Raw genomic sequence first — 18,623 nt, 5'->3', positions numbered from 1 at the left:
ATAACTTATATCTGTTTAACTGTCGACACATTGCAACCACAAACTTAAGTTTGTTTTGTTGCGAATTTGTTTCAATGTTCAATAGAAGTACAACATGAATTTTAACAGGAAGGAAATAAAGATACACAGTTTTCAATAATGTTTTGCAAATAAAGATCTGAAAAGTGTGGCCTGCACTTTTACTCAGTCTTCCTGGAACCAGCCTAACAATATGAATAGTCTTTATTCTAAAGCACTGATGTCAACATTATTGTTAGTGTCATCCTGCTGGAAAGTGAAGGTTCCTGTTTTTTATTTATCGTTTTGTTTTTTTAAAGCATCCCCACAGCATGATGCTGCCACCACCATGTCTCACAGTGTCTGGTGTCAGTTTTCATCCACACATAGCACTTTGATGTATAACATGATATGAAAAAGTTTGCATAATCTATCAAAAGCTTAAATATAGACACGTGTTGAGTCCCCTGAATGCCTCAAGGCTATTTTGAACTAATTTTTCTCAACACTGAATTGAAATGAGAAGAATTCCTTTGTCTTCATGATGCTGTTTGTGCACAACAACAAGATCCTGAAACAAACCTTCACAGAAAACTGGATTTACAGTGAGATTCGATTTCACACAGCTGAATATGAATACCAGTGATTCTTGAGAATAGGGACAAAACAGGTCCTATGGATAAAGCACAAAATTTGAATAAAATATACACAAAATATAATTTTTTCAAATATCTGACTCAACTAACCTGAGTCATGTGAGCACAACAATGTATATTTTCCTGGTATTTGCTGAATATTTTTTTATTTTAAACATTGTAGTCGGTGGATGATGCCTGTAAAATCCCTTGTCCAGGAGCAGAACTCAATACATTATAATAGTTTAAAATAATTAAAGAAATACTAAAATTATATATTGTGACAATTAAGTATAAGTAGTCATATAAATAATTATAGAGGTATCAATAAATTGAATTAAAAATCATTTTTATATATTTTCCAACTCCGTTGAAATTTGTCCTTAGTTTTTGTCAACACCGTCAGAAATGAAAAGAATGTAAAAAAATCAGGCATTATTGGGGGGCACCAGAACTTCTGAGGACCCCATGACGTCGTCTTTTCTCTTCCTTTGCTAGGAGGGCTAGTTAGCTCTGGTTAGCTTAAGTTATTCTTTAGTTTTTTCTTCTGTTTTATTCCTAAGTTGTTTGTCACAACCATGATGTGTCAACTCCATAACTGACAATTTACAAAACTTTGACAAAATTTTGTGAAAAAAAAGCTTAATTTTGGTATAATGTAAAGATTTCATGGACCTGACGAGCTACAATATGGCCTCCTTCAGAATAACATCATATAAATTGAGGCAGTTTGGCTTTTTGTCAACTCCGTAAGATGTCAACTCCATCAGAGTTTTTGTGACTCTTTCAGTGAAATTGTTGTCAAATCTCACTTAAATGTGCAGTTAATTCATTTTAATGTATTTTACATAAATTGCATTACTTCACATGTATCAAGTTTTTCATTTTATTCACTAGTTTGTCACCACCTTCAGCTCTGTGTCAACTCCGTCATGCACTGTCAACTCCGTCAGATGGACTTTTTGTTGTTTTTGGTTTTAAATAATATTTCTTTTGTTTCTTGAGAAGCATTTGTCTGTAAAATGAGTAAAAATATCACTAATAGGGTCATTAAAAATGATTTTTTATTTATTTTTGTCAGATGGTGATGACAGCTTTCTAGGTCAGGTCGATAAAAAATATAATTTAAAAAACTGGGAGCCTGCACCTTAGCATATTTACATTTCCTAAACATTATTTGTCATATTTGCATACATACGGTTGAGAAATAACAAAAAAAAATTATGGGAAAATTAAAACCCATTTTGTCCCTATTCTCAAGAATCACTAAATTATTTGGGTGAAAGGAGTTTGTCAAATATTTTAACTATTTTTTTAAGGTATTTTGAAAAATTTGTGTCGCTTTTCTGTCAGATCATATGTCATAATATAATATAGAAATAACACACATTATGGTGAGAGGTTTTAATGTGAAATAAGGTGAAAACATATTTAATGATGCAAATATTTTGTGAGATAGTGTATGTTCTTGTTTTACAAGTTTTATTTTTTTAACAACTGTTAAGATTTTAATTAATTGGTAGTTACAGGTTAAAAACTGTGCACACAATTACATAATTATCACTGTGATCTGCTCTAGCCATTTTATATACACCAAGAGGTGTCCAAAACATTTGCTATAGTGGCCAACATTGCTAAGCACTCTTTTAGCAGAAGAAAATACAGAAATAAAGATGCAATATTTTAATCTAATGAACAAAGTAATCTGATCGTTGAAGAAATGTAATCTCTAAGTCATATGCAACCCACACCCAAAAAAGTTATATCATAACTTATTTGTTTGGGTTGTCTTTTGCTTTTGTCCAGTAAAAATATCTTGTAGCTCAGCAACAAGAACTGGTCATGGCTCACTCTTTTCCCCTGGTGTATTTAGCTAAGTTTAATGGATAGATGTGTCAAAGTCTGAAGTTGAGTAAAAGTCATTGAATGGTTGGGGACATATATGCTATTAAATTACAGTGAAGGCAAAAAAAAAGTGATTAATAATAGAAACATACTTAACTAAATTACGTAGTTTTACACTTCAGGAGGATTTTAATTATAATTTTAAACAGTCTGTAACTGCATAAAACAGGCAGTCCAAATCTATATTGTCCTTTAACTGTAATCAGGGGAGGCACAAAATCATTTCAAGGGCTGTAAATAGCCACCAGATTACTGGATATTGTTTATCCTAATGTATTTACTAAAAAAGTGGTAAAGAAATAGTTTTGGGTATCTTTGGATTTATCAGGACTGTGTGACAAATAGAGCTGAGTATCATCAGCATAGGAGAGTAAATTGTGTCATATAGACTGATGATTCCCATTCAGTGACATCCAGTCACACTTGAGGTTCTCTGACTTGCCTCTCAGCGCTGACATACTCCTGTTCGATGGGCACGCAGGGCACCTTTCCCAAGACCACTCCCATCTGGATGTCTCGGAACTGTAGGCCCAGGTTTTCCCCCCAGATCGTCAACCTGGTACCCCCTTGACGAGGTCCGGTTTCTGGGAACAACTAGATCAACAGAGAGGTATGAGAGAGACACGAGAAAGAATGAAGGAGGAGGTTATGGGTAAGGATGCACCAGTCCATTTTTTCACTTCTGATTCCGATATAAATATCTGAGGTTTGGTATCGGTCAAGGCCAATCTGGTACAAAAAACTGTCTTAAACTGACTTAAATCTTTTTTTTTTTTTTCTTTTTTTTTGAAACACAAACATAAATCTACAGAATTACAAATTTATTTGATAACTGCAGCAGTACAGCACACTGAGGTACGCCAATAGCTTCACAAGCTTGATCAAACATATAAAAACAGCTTTAATTTGATCAATCAGTGAAATTAGGAGTTCAGCAGCCATTGTTAATGAAATAAAGAGACTGAAACTGACAAAAACAACAGGCTGACTATCTTAGTCAAACATGTAAAAAATAAACTGGAACAAACTATTTCAAATGGTTCAGAAAAAACATTTAGGAATTCTAAAAATAATATAAAATACATAATAAAACATGACACCGCTTCCAGCAGAATGCATAGAATTAGACTGAATAGATATGCGCTTATGGACTGGGAATATTATGACCAATACCCAATCTAGAAATTTTGTCAATACTGGGACCGATACAGATATTAATATAGGATCAGTGCAGCTTTAGTTATGGAGGAACTGAATGCACATTTTGAACAGTTCTTTTTCACTCAAACAAACAAAACTGGCAAAGCATCAGATACTGTAGGCACACACTGCTTTTAATGAAGAAAAATCACCTTTTGACAGCAAAAAAACAAAAACAAGGCGGCACAGAAAGTGCAAAATTTAAAAAAAAAGGGTTCACCAACACACAGAATCAAACTGCCGTCATCTCGGTTTGATTGAAACTTATTACAGCGCCTTGGCTTCATCGACAGGGCTGTGGCGGCACGGCGCTCAGTTGTATCGGCGGACCATAATGTGATTTATTTAGCCAGATTATGGTGCGTAACAGGGACAGGTGTGGTGTGACAAAACAAATATGGTGACTGATGAACGTCCCTTGTAACGAACACGCACAAACACACAATTTCTGCAAGAACCTACGTGCACAAACCCAGCCCCTAACGAGCATTATGAGGTAATTATGTGTAATCGTCCCAGTGCCCTGTTCTGCTGCCGTACTTGGCTGAGCAGGCTCTGCAACGAGCAGCATAGAATCCTTTTTAGACTCCGAGAAAACCAACCCTCAGAGCTGGAGAACCATGGGCTGAAATTCGTTTCTCCAAAGAGAAACTTGTGAAGATTTGAGCAGAAAAAGCCAGCTGAGATCCAAAATGAGAAAAAACGAGTCGTGCAATGTTGGCTCTTCAACAAACCATCTGCAGCAGCTGGAGGTTAATTGCCTTGTTTAGAAGCAAAAGGCAAGTTCTGTACAGAGGAATGAAATTATTTAATATAAATAAGGTACAATTTAAATTTAAATTCATTTCTATGATAATATATTTATATTTTAAATGTATAGTGTCAGATATTCAGAAGTACAGAGCAGAATTAGGGCCACTAAAGAAAAAGAAAAAAAAAAAAAACATTTTTTCAAATTAAAAAATTCAAATCAGAAAAAAAAGTAATATAAATAAAGTAATAAGTAATATAAAATAAAAATTATACAATAGAATAACCTTAAATTAAAAAAGTTGGAAAAATACATTTTATTTAAGAAAACCTTTGTTTTAATGAGAAAACCAATAGCATGTTCCAATCCTGAAATGTGAAGAGAGAAAGATATTTATCTGGGTTTTTTTTTCAGTCTTTAAAACATAGCATTCCCTTCTCACCCTTCGCGGGTGGTCTCTTTCATCCTCTGAGCTCGGGTCCTCTACCAGAGGCCTGGGAGCTTGAGGTTCTCCTCCAGTATCTTGGCTGTGCCTAGAACTGCACATGTCTGGACTGAGATGTCTGATGTTGTTCCTGGGATCTGTTTGAGCCACTGCTCCAGTTTGGGGGTGACTGCCCTGCGGGCCCCGATGACCACAGGCACCACTGTGATCTTCACCTTCCAGGCCTTCTCCAGTTCCTCTCTGAGGCCCTGGTATTTCTCCAGTTTCTCGTGCTCCTTTTTCCTGATTTTGCAATTCCTTGGTATTGCTACATCCACTACAACTGTTTCCTCTGTTGTTTATCCACCACCACAATGTCCGGTTGGTTCGCCATTACCATTTTGTCTGTCTGGATCTGGAAGTCCCACAGGATCTTAGCTTGGTCATTCTCCACCACCTTTGGGGGTGTTCCCCACTTTGACCTCGGGGCTTCCAGTCCATATTCTGCACAGATGTTCCTGTACACTATGCCCGCCACTTGGTTATGTCGTTCCATGTACGCTTTCCCTGCCAGCATCTTGCACCCTGCTGTTATGTGCTGGACTGTCTCAGGGGCCTCCTTGCACAACCTACACCTTGGGTCTTGTCTGGTGTGGTAGATCTGAGCCTCTATTGCTCTGGTGTTTAGGACCTGTTCCTGGGCGACCAGGATGAGGGCCTCTGTGCTGTCCTTGAGTCCAGCTTTTTCCAGCCATTGATAGGATTTCCTGATATCAGCCACTTCAGTTATTTGTCAGTGGTACATCCCATGTAGGGGCTTGTCCTCCCATGATGGTACCTCAAGCACCTCGTCCTCTGTTCCCCATTGCCTGAGACATTCACTGAGCACACTGTCTGCTGAGGCTTTGTCCTTGATGTATTGGATCTTGGATGTTTCATCCTGGACAGTGGCTCTCACACTCACTAGTCCTCTGCCTCCTTCCTTACGGCTTGTGTACAGTCTCAGGGTGCTGGATTTGGGGTGGAACCCTCCATGCCTGGTTAGTAACTTCCGAGTCTTAACATCCATGGTCTTTATCTCCTCCATTGGCCAGCTAATTATTCCTGCAGGGTATCTGATTACTGGTAAAGCATAGCTGTTTATTGCACGGATCTTGTTCTTGCCATTGAGGTGACTTCTCAGGACTTGCCTTATTCGTTGGAGGCTCCTTTCCTTGTGACCTCATCGAGGTTGCCATTTGCTTGTGGCATTCCCAGGTACTTGTAGCTGTGCCCTATGTCTGCTATTGTTCCTTCTGGGAGTGAGACCCCTTATGTGTGGACGACCTTCCCTCTCTTTGTAACCATCCGACCACACTTCTCTAGTCCGAATATATATATATATATATATATATATATATATATATATATATATATATATATATATATATGCGTATGTGTGTGTGCATGTGTGTGTGTGTGTGTGTAGGTGTGTGTGCGTGCATGTGTGTGTGTGTAAATCAATATATATGTAAATTTATATATCATAAAATTTAAATTTCTGTCTGGTCTGGCTACTAGGTTTCTGGAGGCACTACTGATGTAAACGAGAGAATAATCTCATGTTTCAACAAACTTATAGCTTATAGCTTCAGTTCCCTTTCAAATCAGGCTATAATCACATAAAAAGAACAGAAACACCACATATGGATACACAGGCCTTTAAAAACGAATATGAACAGCCAGTTATTGAGTGAATTTTACAAGAGCTGAAAAACCTCACTGTAAAAGCTTCTCTCTTGAGGAGAAAAGAAAAGAAAATATTACCTTTGGCAACATTACACTACAAACCCATGCAGGAGTCAATAGAGGTAGAAAATGGACAGATAAAGTGTCCATTCTGCTCAGCATATGATAAATATGCCTAGCAATGACTGAATGATGATAATGATGATGATGATCAAGGTACAAAAAAATGGATTCTTTCCATGAAAAACAAACAAAAAAACCACAGAGAATGGAGGGAACTAAGTGAAAATACCAAGGCTCAGGCAAGGGGAATCGTGGTGGAAAATTCTGCCCCAGTATTTGGAAGCTGACTCACTTTGGAACCTCAGGCGCCAGCAGAGCCTCAGCACTCCGGTTCCACAAATACAATAGCTGGTAAACACTGACCAGAGCGAGTAGCCATCACGCTCCAGGGTACAAATATGGACAACAGATGTCGGGGTGTGGAAATGGGGTCTCCAGATGGGTTTGTAAGGAAGACGCTGTGACACCACAAAACACAACATCAGCTAGCCACCGAGCCCTGGGACACATAAACACTGGAAGCGCCTCAGACAGGCAGGCAACACAGGAAGAGAAATAACCACCATGCTTTTAAAGGGATTTCCACCATTATCTGAGAGTGGACCACAGAGAGGAGGGACACGAGATACAGAACCTATAATAGATTCCATATTTACTCTATATACTGTACTGTAGGTCATCCAAATCTGGATTTTTCTCCCTTTAGAATCACATTCATAGGAGAGAGTGTGCTGCACAGAGAACAGCTGAAACACTGGCCATTAGCATGTATGGAATTCAAACCAACTTTTCTGCAAAACAAATCTTTCTTTAAGTTTTGTTGTACCACAATTATGATCTGACTTCATTGAGTCAAATTAAAATGGAGAATAGCTAGGCTAGCATTAACCTATGCATATGCAAGTAGATTGTTGCAAACTGGACTGTAGATTTTTCTACAGTCCAGTTTTTTCCCAGTTTTTTATTTTCAGTTCAACAAGATATAGAAGACTTATGGTCGTTACAGTGAACTCTTAGTCTTATCGCATTAAAGTAGTTTGACCAAAACTTCACTTAAACAACGTAGGCCCAAAACAGATTAACTGACTAATCATACCAAATTTAGCCTGGACCCCAAACCAGGCTAAAATGGATAGTGAGATTTCATCCATAATTGAGTCCATTAAATAGATAACTTATCATACCGTGAGAAATTGTGATATTGAAGTTATGAAGAAGAGTGCTACAGAGGGAATCACCCACAGACATGTGATGGCCAGTAAAGTTTTTTCTCATTTCGACTTCTTTTTGTGTTCTTCTATAAATCCATACTGAAAGTCATAACAGGGACAAAGGCATGGATGAAAACAATCCACAAACACAAAGAAAGAAAAAAGAAAGGCTTCAATAAACCTGAGTTCCAGGAGTGTTGCACAAAAACACACATGAAAGACAGTTAAAATAAAAAATAAAAAATGGAATCAAACCCAAACAAAGTTTTTCATGAGACTGCCTCCAGAGGAGCAGTTTGATGTAACCGCGTGTAATCTGTGCCAAGGGCAGGCACAAGGTCCCAACTAATATGAGTGTTATAATAGCAGCACATTAAAATAGAGCAGCTTTCATTCTGGGTTCAGGACACGTAGGGCTTTTGTGACCACAGGGACTTCAACAAAGGGAGCTGATGCAACGTCCTTTCAAGATTCCCAAGCCTTGGATCTCCACAGGTGACATTACAGTCTTCATGAGCCAACAAGACGGAGATGTGGTACTCAGAAACAGATGGGAAGCTTTTCTTTGCAGTGGATTTTAGATTTTCAGAAGAGGAGCCATTGTTAACAGAATTGTGTATTTTAGCAGTAGCTGGTTGATGGCATTTGAGAGATCTTCCAAGTTATCAATGACGCTAAGCGTACAGCCAAAGTGGCTACAACAATAAAGTTAATGTTTTGTGGCATGGCCATTCCAAAACCCTCTAGAGGATTTACGGAAAGATAGCAGAGGGCATCAGGGAGTGAGAGAGGAGGCTTACAAACCTGACTCAGAATGGGCCAGAACTCCAGCAAACTACTATGAGAAGCTTTAAAGAAGGAAACCCAAAATGCTTGACCCAAGTTGTACAGATCAAAGGCAATGCTAACAACTACTGAAATACTGAGGACATGTATGTAAACTTCTGATTTTGAATACATTATTAAAGAAATCTCTGACTTATTCTCACACTTATTATTGGGGCATTTAGCAGATAGAAATAATTTTGCTAATTCTAACTGACCCAAAACAAGAGAAGACAGTGAGAAAAAAGGTGCATGTCTTTTCTATTTTCTTTTTTTGTCGTTGTATGAAAACTTCTGGTTTCAATTCTGATCAATTAGGGACCAAAGTGGCATCATTCGTTACATGTTCAGTTGGTGTGGTTCACTTCACACTGCATTGAGTCAAAGCAACCAAACCTGAGCATGAAGACCTCTGAAGAAGATACACAGCTCATCTTCCTCCTTCATGAGATGTAAACAGAAATGAAGTGACATCAGATGTTAGCTGTTGTAGAATTTTTCTTTTGTCTTTAGCTAAAGATAATGAGCCAATTCACCCATTAGAGCTGTACTTACATATTTGTTAAGGTTGTATTTACCCAGAATGTCCTGCGCTATAATCTGCTTCCTGCTCCTGTCTGCTTGGTGTTCACATATTCATTCAAACCACATCAGAGTTCAATCCAACCAAACCGAAACAGAGGTTTGTAGGTGGAGCAGAGATTTCCTTTTTGTTCCAGAACAGACATTCACATTTCCCAAATGAACCGGACTTTCTAGGCAAATGAACTAGAGATTGATTAAAGCAGACCAAAACGAAGCCCTAGATGTGTATTCAGGGTGATGTGAATGCACACCTAGAGCCACTACCATGTTTATCTGTGAGAATGGTGAGTAATGTGATGTTTTTGCCACAAGTTATTTTGTATGCAGACCCAGTTCTGTTTTGGTCTCATCTGAGCCAGGCACCTTCTTCCACATGTCCGCTGTGTCCCTTAACCTCACCCTGCATGAAGTAACTTCTCTGTTCCTTGGCCTTCATGCTGCTGTTTGTTTGTACGAACATGACTTGATGCCTGATTCTTCTGTTTTCTCTCTCCATAAAGGTCTACAAAATATCCAGTTTTAGTTGAGCCTGGATTAGTTGTATTCATTCTCTCATTAAAGTGGACTGGGCAGCTCACTGGTTCAAAACATTTTAAGAGCTTTTGTTATTAAAACTTAGATTTATTGAAGCCACCGGCTTTAGGACAAAATGGTCAGAATTTGCAGGATGAGAGCGGGAGATGAAGGGGTAGAAAGGTTTTAAAACATGAGTTGTTAACAGTGTCCATTTGGCAGCAAATTTTTTCAACTGAACCAAGATCTAGGATCTACGGGATCCAGAGATCACTTTTTTGGTCTGAATCAGAGTCTGTATTGATACATCTCCAAACGAACCGGACATTCTAGGCAAGTGAACTAGAGTTTGATTAAAGAAGAATAAGCAGGACTGGTGTGAATGCACCCCAGGTGTTCACCAGGACACAGCCGGTGGCAGCAGTGTTTTGCAAATATTACAAATAATACACACCACACAGCGTTGAATTAGCACATGATATGAATGAATGGCATTTTAGAAAGACTACCTAAATTGACATTGTGCTGAAGCATCTAAAACATGAGTCACTCATACTACTATTAATAATTCACACCTAGAAATGAAACAACCTCCACCATCCTCTTGAATGCTCATATACATAAGAAGACTTGTCAAATTACATTGCTTGCTATCTTCCTCGAATGCAGCCATGAGAAACATATGCAAACACCCACACTCCCTTACCTTGGTGATCTTGGGGTGAGTGCAACGGCTGTTTCCAGATGTGGCGTGCATCCACCCCCCACCTTCGGCCAGCTGAAGCGGCAGGTTGGAGTTTCCACCGCCCGTACACTCCTGCCGCAGGGAGCACTTTTTATCTTGGACACACCAACCGCATTCAAACCTGGGGTCAGCCTTCAGGCACATCCCACAGCTGTCCCGTAACGCCCTACACTTGTACAGGTGGGCTGCATGAGAGAGAGACAGAAAAAATTGACTGAAATGTAGCATCTGTACAGAATGAGCTTTTAAACAGGAGACGTCACAGGAGTTGGTTTGAAACAGGCTTAAAGAAGTTAAGGGAATTTTCTGAGCTTCTGTTGATGTACCAATCAGTGTGTGCTACATTTGGCTAACATTGCCTAGCTGTGATATACATTTACATGAATGAGAGAATTAATCTGCACAGGTTACCTGCTTTTTAAAGACAGACTGCCTCTCAAAAATAGCAAATTGTCTCAATGTGTACTAAATTTTGATTAAAAAAATGGCACACACTATATGTATATGGAACAATTTAAAGAGCCTTTTATGTCCATTTTCAAGAAGATGAAATTATGTTTTGAATATTTTGATAAACTCAGAACATATGAATTTGCTGAGTTGCAAAAAAGTGTAAACATATGTTTAGTTAATGATTACCACTCTGAGGCTAAAACAAGAACTAAGTTCTGTTTCTACTGATAAAAAAGTCATGTTAAAAAAGAAGAGTCACCTGGAGGAACACCAGCAAAATTAATTCAACAGGTAATGTCTGCTAATGCCAACAGGGGATTGATGATTAGTTGCATTCAAAAAAGTTAAATTAAATTAGAAACCGCGCCAACACGGCAGACTGGAGAAAAGTCATTAAAAGTACAAAATGAATGAATAAATAGATAATAAATAAAATAAACCTCTAGCACCTTAGGAGCCGAGTGGGAGATGAAAGGAAGCCGGGAAGAGGAGGACAAATTTTAGCTCCACTTGTTAACAAAACAGCAACCAGGATTGTTATGAATTCAAATGTGATGCGACTCCCTCCAAGGCCCAGAGAATCAGAGGAGTTGGAGGCATAAAAAGTAAGAAGAAAAACCAGACAGAGAGACCTCAGATGAGGAATGAGTAACCAGCAGGGCAAAGCGTGGAGAGAGACACATGCAAACAAGCAGCAAAAACTACCAGTGAATGCTTAGGATTTCTGATTTATGTATAATCTGCTAATTGGAATCATAATTATCTCAGTTAACGCAACATTGCCAGCACCTGCAGGCAGATTTTTTTTTCCCTTCTTTACCATCGCAGCATATAAAAAGATCTGAGGTTAAGATGGAAAAAAAAAGAAAAAATGAATCTCCATCCTCCTCTTCAGCAGACGTACGGCGGTCGGACTTCAAAGCAGGCTTCTCCCGTATCCATCTGCCTGCCTCGGCCCTCAGCTTGGCCCTAATCTGATTAGCGACGGCTCGGCTTAAAAGTAGTGCGACACTAATTAATCTGGACCAAATGAATGATTTAATTAACATTAACATCTCCACTTTACACCGGGGCAAAGCTGGGCTGGCTCTGAGCAGCTCTCCCCCGAAACGGATAACGCAGCTCTGATTCGGGAGAAAAAAAGAGACGAGGATGGAGTGAGGAGGGATTAACAGAGGATGGAGAGAGGGGGAGGAGAAAAGAGGAAAGGCTCTTTATGAGATTTGTATGACTGAGTACAATTTCATAAAGCATATTTTCAAAGATTATTAAACTTTTAACATTAATTACTGCATTGAATTTTAATCATCACAATGGGGAAAATGTGAAGGTTTAGAAAGAAAAATAATCTCTTCTAATCTCCTGTTTAACTCCTCAGAACTTACCGGTGTGAACCGAGCTCATTGCAAAATATCAGTTGTGTGTTGTAACAAAGCCGAGGGATTATGTTAGGAAGAATCTTAATGGAGGAAATATGCAAAAGATAAAAAGAAGGTACAATAACCTGGTTGAATAAGTGTGCAGGCCTTTAGATAAATACTTTGCTTTATGCAATTGCAAAGATCAAAAGGAAGACAGAAGTCCTTTTCTCCCACAAAAGACATTCAACCTCTGCTGTAATCTTCTAAAAGCCAGTGGAAAAATGTTTTATGGTCTGAAAAAATGACAATAACACATTTGAAATTGGGCCACAATTTCAAATGTTGTGCTTAGCATGAGAAGATGACTACACATAACTCAAAGGACACCCTGTCTCACTCATGTATGGAAGTGATCACAATATTTTTTTATAGATTATCTTTGCCCTGGATGCTAAAGCCATCACTTTTTATGAGTGTATTTCTAAGACTTTGACATATTCCACTAACTCTTTGTATCCAATCCTCTGCCTGTCATCTGGCCAGCAGCAGCACACCTGTATTAAAGAGTCCAAGATTTAAGCAATGGAAAACCTTTTTTTGTACTAACTAGACAATATTTTTTATTCTATGTAACCGTCAGTGACCAGCACTGCAGTTCATCTATGAAAAGTTTTATAATAAATTTGAGTGAAACAAAAATTATTACAATTGTTATTCCAATGCTTAGTTATTGTTTTATTAATATCTGACTGCATTCACATCTATACTGAACTTATGATGCTGTTGTACGATCCTGTGCCTTTCTCTAATATATAAACTTGATTGTACAGATCTATGTAAACTTCTGGCTTCAGCTGTAAAACAAAAACAATAAAAAAAATGCAATATTGAATGTTCCCTAATTTTGTTTAAATATATTATTTAAATTGAATTTGACTTGTAAGCCTTTCTAAATATGAAGCATATATTTATTGGTGTAATGTAACAGTTTTGATAATTGTAATAGAAACAAAATAAACTGAAGAAGGAATCTGGACAATGGATGGAAATGTAAGAGACCTTGAGGAGTTTGGGAGAGAGGCTGACACTGATAGGACTGAGGAAGGAAGTGATGAAGGAGTCAGACTGGGGTCAGATAGGGGTCAAATTGTAGTGACAGTCTGACAAAAGTGATTAAAAAAAATCAGACAAAGTTGAAACACTTCGTGTAAAAATCCATAAAGTACATTCTGGTGTTTTTATTAAATCACCCAACATATTATGCTCTCTTTGACACGTTCAACAAGTTCTGCTTTAGACCCTGAACTCATCAGAACACAGTCTCCCCTCTGAGAGGGAAAACACTGGAAGGTATGGATTGACCCGTTGTTGGTGTGAATCATCCCATGTCAAAATGTGTCATTTTGTACCAAAACAAGTAAAGCCATAATGGTTGAACATGGCAAAGAAGCAAAAAGACTGGTCCTTTAAAAACTTCATATTGTAAAGACACAAGCAACATTACACTGTGACAACAGATTACGAGACAGTGACATCACAGTGGCACTGTGACATCACAGTGGCACTGTGACGTCACAGTGGCACTGTGACGTCACAGTGGCACTGTGACATCACAGAGGGACTGTGACATCACAGAGGCACAGTGACATCACAGAGGCACTGTGACATCACAGAGGGACTGTGACATCACAGAGGGACTGTGACACCACAGAGGGACTGTGACACCACAGAGGGACTGTGACATCACCGAGGGACTGTGACACCATAGAGGGACTGTGACACCACCGAGGGACTGTGACACCACAGAGGCACTGTGACATCACAGAGGGACTGTGACACCACAGAGGCACTGTGACATCACAGAGGCACAGTGACACCAGAGAGGGACTGTGACACCACAGAGGCACTGTGACATCACAGAGGGACTGTGACACCACCGAGGGACTGTGACACCACAGAGGGACTGTGACATCACAGAGGGACTGTGACATCACAGAGGGACTGTGACACCACAGAGGCACAGTGACATCACAGAGGGACTGTGACACCACAGAGAGACTGTGACACCACAGAGGGACTGTGACATCACAGAGGGACTGTGACACCACAGAGAGACTGTGACACCACAGAGGGACTGTGACATCACAGAGGGACTGTGACACCACAGAGGCACTGTGACATCACAGAGGCACAGTGACACCACAGAGGGACTGTGACACCACAGAGGCACTGTGACATCACAGAGGGACTGTGACATCACAGAGGGACTGTGACACCACAGAGGCACTGTGACACCACAGAGGGACTGTGACACCACAGAGGGACTGTGACACCACAGAGGGACTGTGACATCACAGAGGGACTGTGACACCACAGAGGGACTGTGACATCACAGAGGGACTGTGACACCACAGAGGCACTGTGACACCACAGAGAGACTGTGACACCACAGAGGGACTGTGACATCACAGATGCACTGTGACACCACCGAGGGACTGTGACACCACAGAGAGACTGTGACACCACAGAGGGAGTGTGACATCACAGAGAGACTGTGACACCACAGAGGGACTGTGACATCACAGATGCACTGTGACATTACAGAGGGACTGTGACACCACCGAGGGACTGTGACATCACAGAGGGACTGTGACATCACAGAGGGACTGTGACACCACAGAGGGACTGTGACACCACCGAGGGACTGTGACATCACCGAGGGACTGTGACACCACCGAGGGACTGTGACACCACCGAGGGACTGTGACACCACAGAGGGAGTGTGACATCACAGAGAGACTGTGACACCACAGATGCACTGTGACATCACAGAGGGACTGTGACACCACCGAGGGACTGTGACATCACAGAGGGACTGTGACACCACAGAGGGACTGTGACACCACCGAGGGACTGTGACATCACAGAGGGACTGTGACATCACAGAGGGACTGTGACATCAGACTCTCGCACTCGTATGTCACAGTGCCTCTTGTAAGGTCTTGGTTTAACTCAGAATGCTGTACAGCATGGAACAAAAAGGGAAATCTCACTCATGAATGGAAGTGATCAAAATGTTTTTTATAGATTATCTTTGCCCTGAATGCTAAAGTCATCACTTTTTATGAGTGCATTTCTGAGACTTTCATATATTCCATTGACATATTTTGGAAAACGGATGTTCCTACCAAAGAAAAGAGTGAATATTTAAAGGGGAAAATTCTATTCTTTCTGTGAACTCTAGTTTTCCTGGGGCCTCCAGACCAACAAGGTTTCGCTAAAACCGTGTTTTAGGTTTCGCTAAAAAGTGTGACACCCCCTTTTTAGGGGGTGTCACACTCAAAGTCCTACTGTCACTCACTGGTCTGCTGATGCCATTGCAGGTATGAACCACAATGGAAAGTCAAATAAACATAAACATCTGTCTGTCTCTTTCCCTATTAGGATAGCTAGCTGTCTTTCTAGATCTGTCTATCTCTGTCTATTTGTCTGTTTCACTAGTGTCTGTCAACATAGCTAGCTATTCTATCAACCTAGCTAGCTGTCTGTCTAGTTGTCTTTATAACTAGCTGTCAAGCTAACTAGCTGTGTATCGATCTATCAAGCTAGTTGCATGTCAATTAATGAATCTATGTGTGTCTGTGTGTGTTACCTTAATAACAGCCAGCACTGGTGGTGTTTATTTACAGTTTATTTTATTTATTTATCATAACAGTCGGTTTTTCCCTCTCGGGTGATTTCCCAAAGACTTGTGTATCTTTCTTGCTGAAACAAAAAAGTGTAATAGGTTTCTTTTAGCCAGCTGACTGGTGGTGTTTACTCTATGCTCCATGCAGAAGAAGGAAAGTGCTTCCTCACAAATTTTATTTGGGAGCTTCATAAAGCATTTGTGCAGGTTAACAAAATTTTAAAAGTTTTAAACTTTGGTATTTCTTAATACTAAATTAGTTCATACTAGGCCCACTTAAAACATTTCCTTTTATTTCAACACAACAATCTGCATGAATGCGAACACAATACATATTTAGAGGGTTTTCAGACATTTTTATGTTAAAAATCCTTGCTTTTCCTAATTCCACCTTTCTGACATCACAGTCATATATTTATTTCAAGTGTCTAAAATGCAAAACTTGTATTTAAGTATGAGTTTATGGCAGATATTTGAGGTGGTGTTAGGTTGTCCATCGACAGGTTGGTTTGAAGCAAGGAAGAGGATCGGGGGAGGTAGACTGACACAAAGAAGGAAAGAAACACGGAATGACACAAGAAAGGAAAAAAATGACAATGAAGTAATGGTTCACAAAAAAAAGAAAGAAAAAACTATAAAAATTGTAAAGAAAAAGATAGAGAAAAAAAGGAAGAACAGAAGCAAGGAATAAAGGAATGAAAGGAAGAAAAAATACAAGGATGAGAAGAAAGCAAAACAACACAAAGTAGAAGAGAAAGGTGGGAAGGATGTAAGAACTAAATGGGCATACAAAGAAATTAAAAAACACAAGTGGAAGATAAAGGTAAAGACATGAAGATGTTAGGAAAAAAGGACAATCTTGGTTGACTAATGTTCTTTTTCTGAAATACTGTTATTTTTACAGCAGATGTAACGGAACATACAAATTCCTAAAGTATTTTTTTTCCATTTCTGTCACTTCCTGAGATCATTAGGATGTTTTTTCTTTCTTTTTTTTTTAGCAAATGTCTGACAGTCCTTTTGTTGTTTTTGATCAGCAGTGGTTTCATACTGGCCTATGGATGCACTGTTTGCTGAGTCTCGTTCTAATTGTGGATGATGAACTCTGACCCTAATTAAGATAAATTGGGTTAGATTCAGGTTGCGAGGGGCATTCATGTGCTGCTGGTTGAGGTATTTTTTTTAGCCTACTTCAAGTTGTCAAACAGGTTCCACGTCATGATTCTACAGGTCTGAGGTTGGATAGGGGAACTGAACCAATAATTAAATACAATGATTAGCTTTGGATAGCCTCAATAAATGAAAACACCATTTGAAAATGTCCTTTTTGTCCTTAGATGTGACAATAAATAATAAAAACAGAACAACTCTGTAAAAGAACCGTGAATGCTGAGTATGCATTCTGTAACCAAACTGCTCAACTGTTACCATCATACCAAAACAAGGTCAAGCGTAATGTGATGAAAATCTCCTCATGTCATTTTAGGCGGGAACAGAAGCAGAAGTTACCAGATTAGAAACGGTTAGTTAATCCACGCGCATTCAGAAAACGGGACTGTTTGACACGGTCGAGAGCGAGACTCGCATTATCTTGTGTAATGGGACGTCTAAAATCATTAGCTTCCACCTCCCAATGTATTGCACTTGATGAAGAATTTACAATTCGTAATTGTTTTCCACTTCATGCACAAATAGTGATTAAAATAATAAATACCATCCCTCTGTGTTGCTTCTGTTTTTTTCCCTTTATCATCCCTTTTTATTCACATCTACCCCCTGCCATTACTCAGTGCATTCATCAACCTGTCACACACCCGTCGCTGCTCTCTTTTTCCTCCATCCTGTTGGTTTACCCTATTTGTTTATCTTCCTGTCTAACATCTATCTCTATTAATTTTGGTGTTGGGTTTTTGTTATCATCACCATCCATCAATCACTCCCTCCGCTCTTCCCTTATCCCCAGAGACGAGAATAGTGATTTTCCTAAACAAACGCCATACTTTCACCTTTCTTGCTGATGGCTGTCAAACATGAAATTACAGAGTTCCGATGAAAGGGGAAGTGTTTACATGCCGATGTTGCTCGGAGAAACTTTATCATGAGCAAACAAATGGTTGTGTGCTTTACCGAGGGAAAAAAAAAGAAAAATAAGAAAAAGAGGAAAGGTAGGAACAAGAACTGTTCTCTTACCTTGAATGTTGAACGGGTTGTCAATGACAAAGTTCCCGTTCCACACCACGGAGAGGTCAACCGGCAGGTCGCTGATGCCACCACCCTCATAGTCATACTGCAAACAAAAAATAAATAAATAAAAACAGACACAAAGAGTGTGAGAGAAATTGGTGATTCATGATGGGATGCAATGCAAATTGGGCAAACTCTGGGAGAAATTGTTTCATTTGCATAGTGATTCAGCCAGGGCCGCTCTTCGCAGATGCCTGCGACATAGCCCCAAGAACACGCGCACGTATAAATCCAAATCTTCCAAACAGACATGTTCCATAAATATGCTGAAAATACGGGTTACGGCCAAACGGGC

General features: G+C 39.5%; 1 protein-coding gene across 1 annotated transcript in view; it reads right to left on the bottom strand.

Moving 5' to 3' along the window:
- Window positions 1-18,623, bottom strand: part of plxna1a (plexin A1a) — a 311,405-nt gene that overhangs the window by 69,587 nt on the left and 223,195 nt on the right. The window contains exons 12-14 of the mRNA XM_088006887.1: window positions 18,275-18,371; window positions 10,544-10,767; window positions 2,980-3,131 (exon numbers count right to left, since the gene is read on the bottom strand). Of these exons, the coding sequence (XP_087863013.1) occupies window positions 2,980-3,131; window positions 10,544-10,767; window positions 18,275-18,371 (473 nt within the window). The remainder of the gene's footprint in view (window positions 1-2,979; window positions 3,132-10,543; window positions 10,768-18,274; window positions 18,372-18,623) is intronic.

Source organism: Poecilia mexicana, unplaced genomic scaffold (assembly GCF_051168715.1).
Source record: "Poecilia mexicana isolate PSO_F unplaced genomic scaffold, ASM5116871v1 scaffold_7, whole genome shotgun sequence".
NCBI lineage: Eukaryota > Metazoa > Chordata > Actinopteri > Cyprinodontiformes > Poeciliidae > Poecilia > Poecilia mexicana.
Note: the sequence above shows the minus strand (reverse complement) of the source record. Positions and strands in the feature narration are given on the sequence as shown.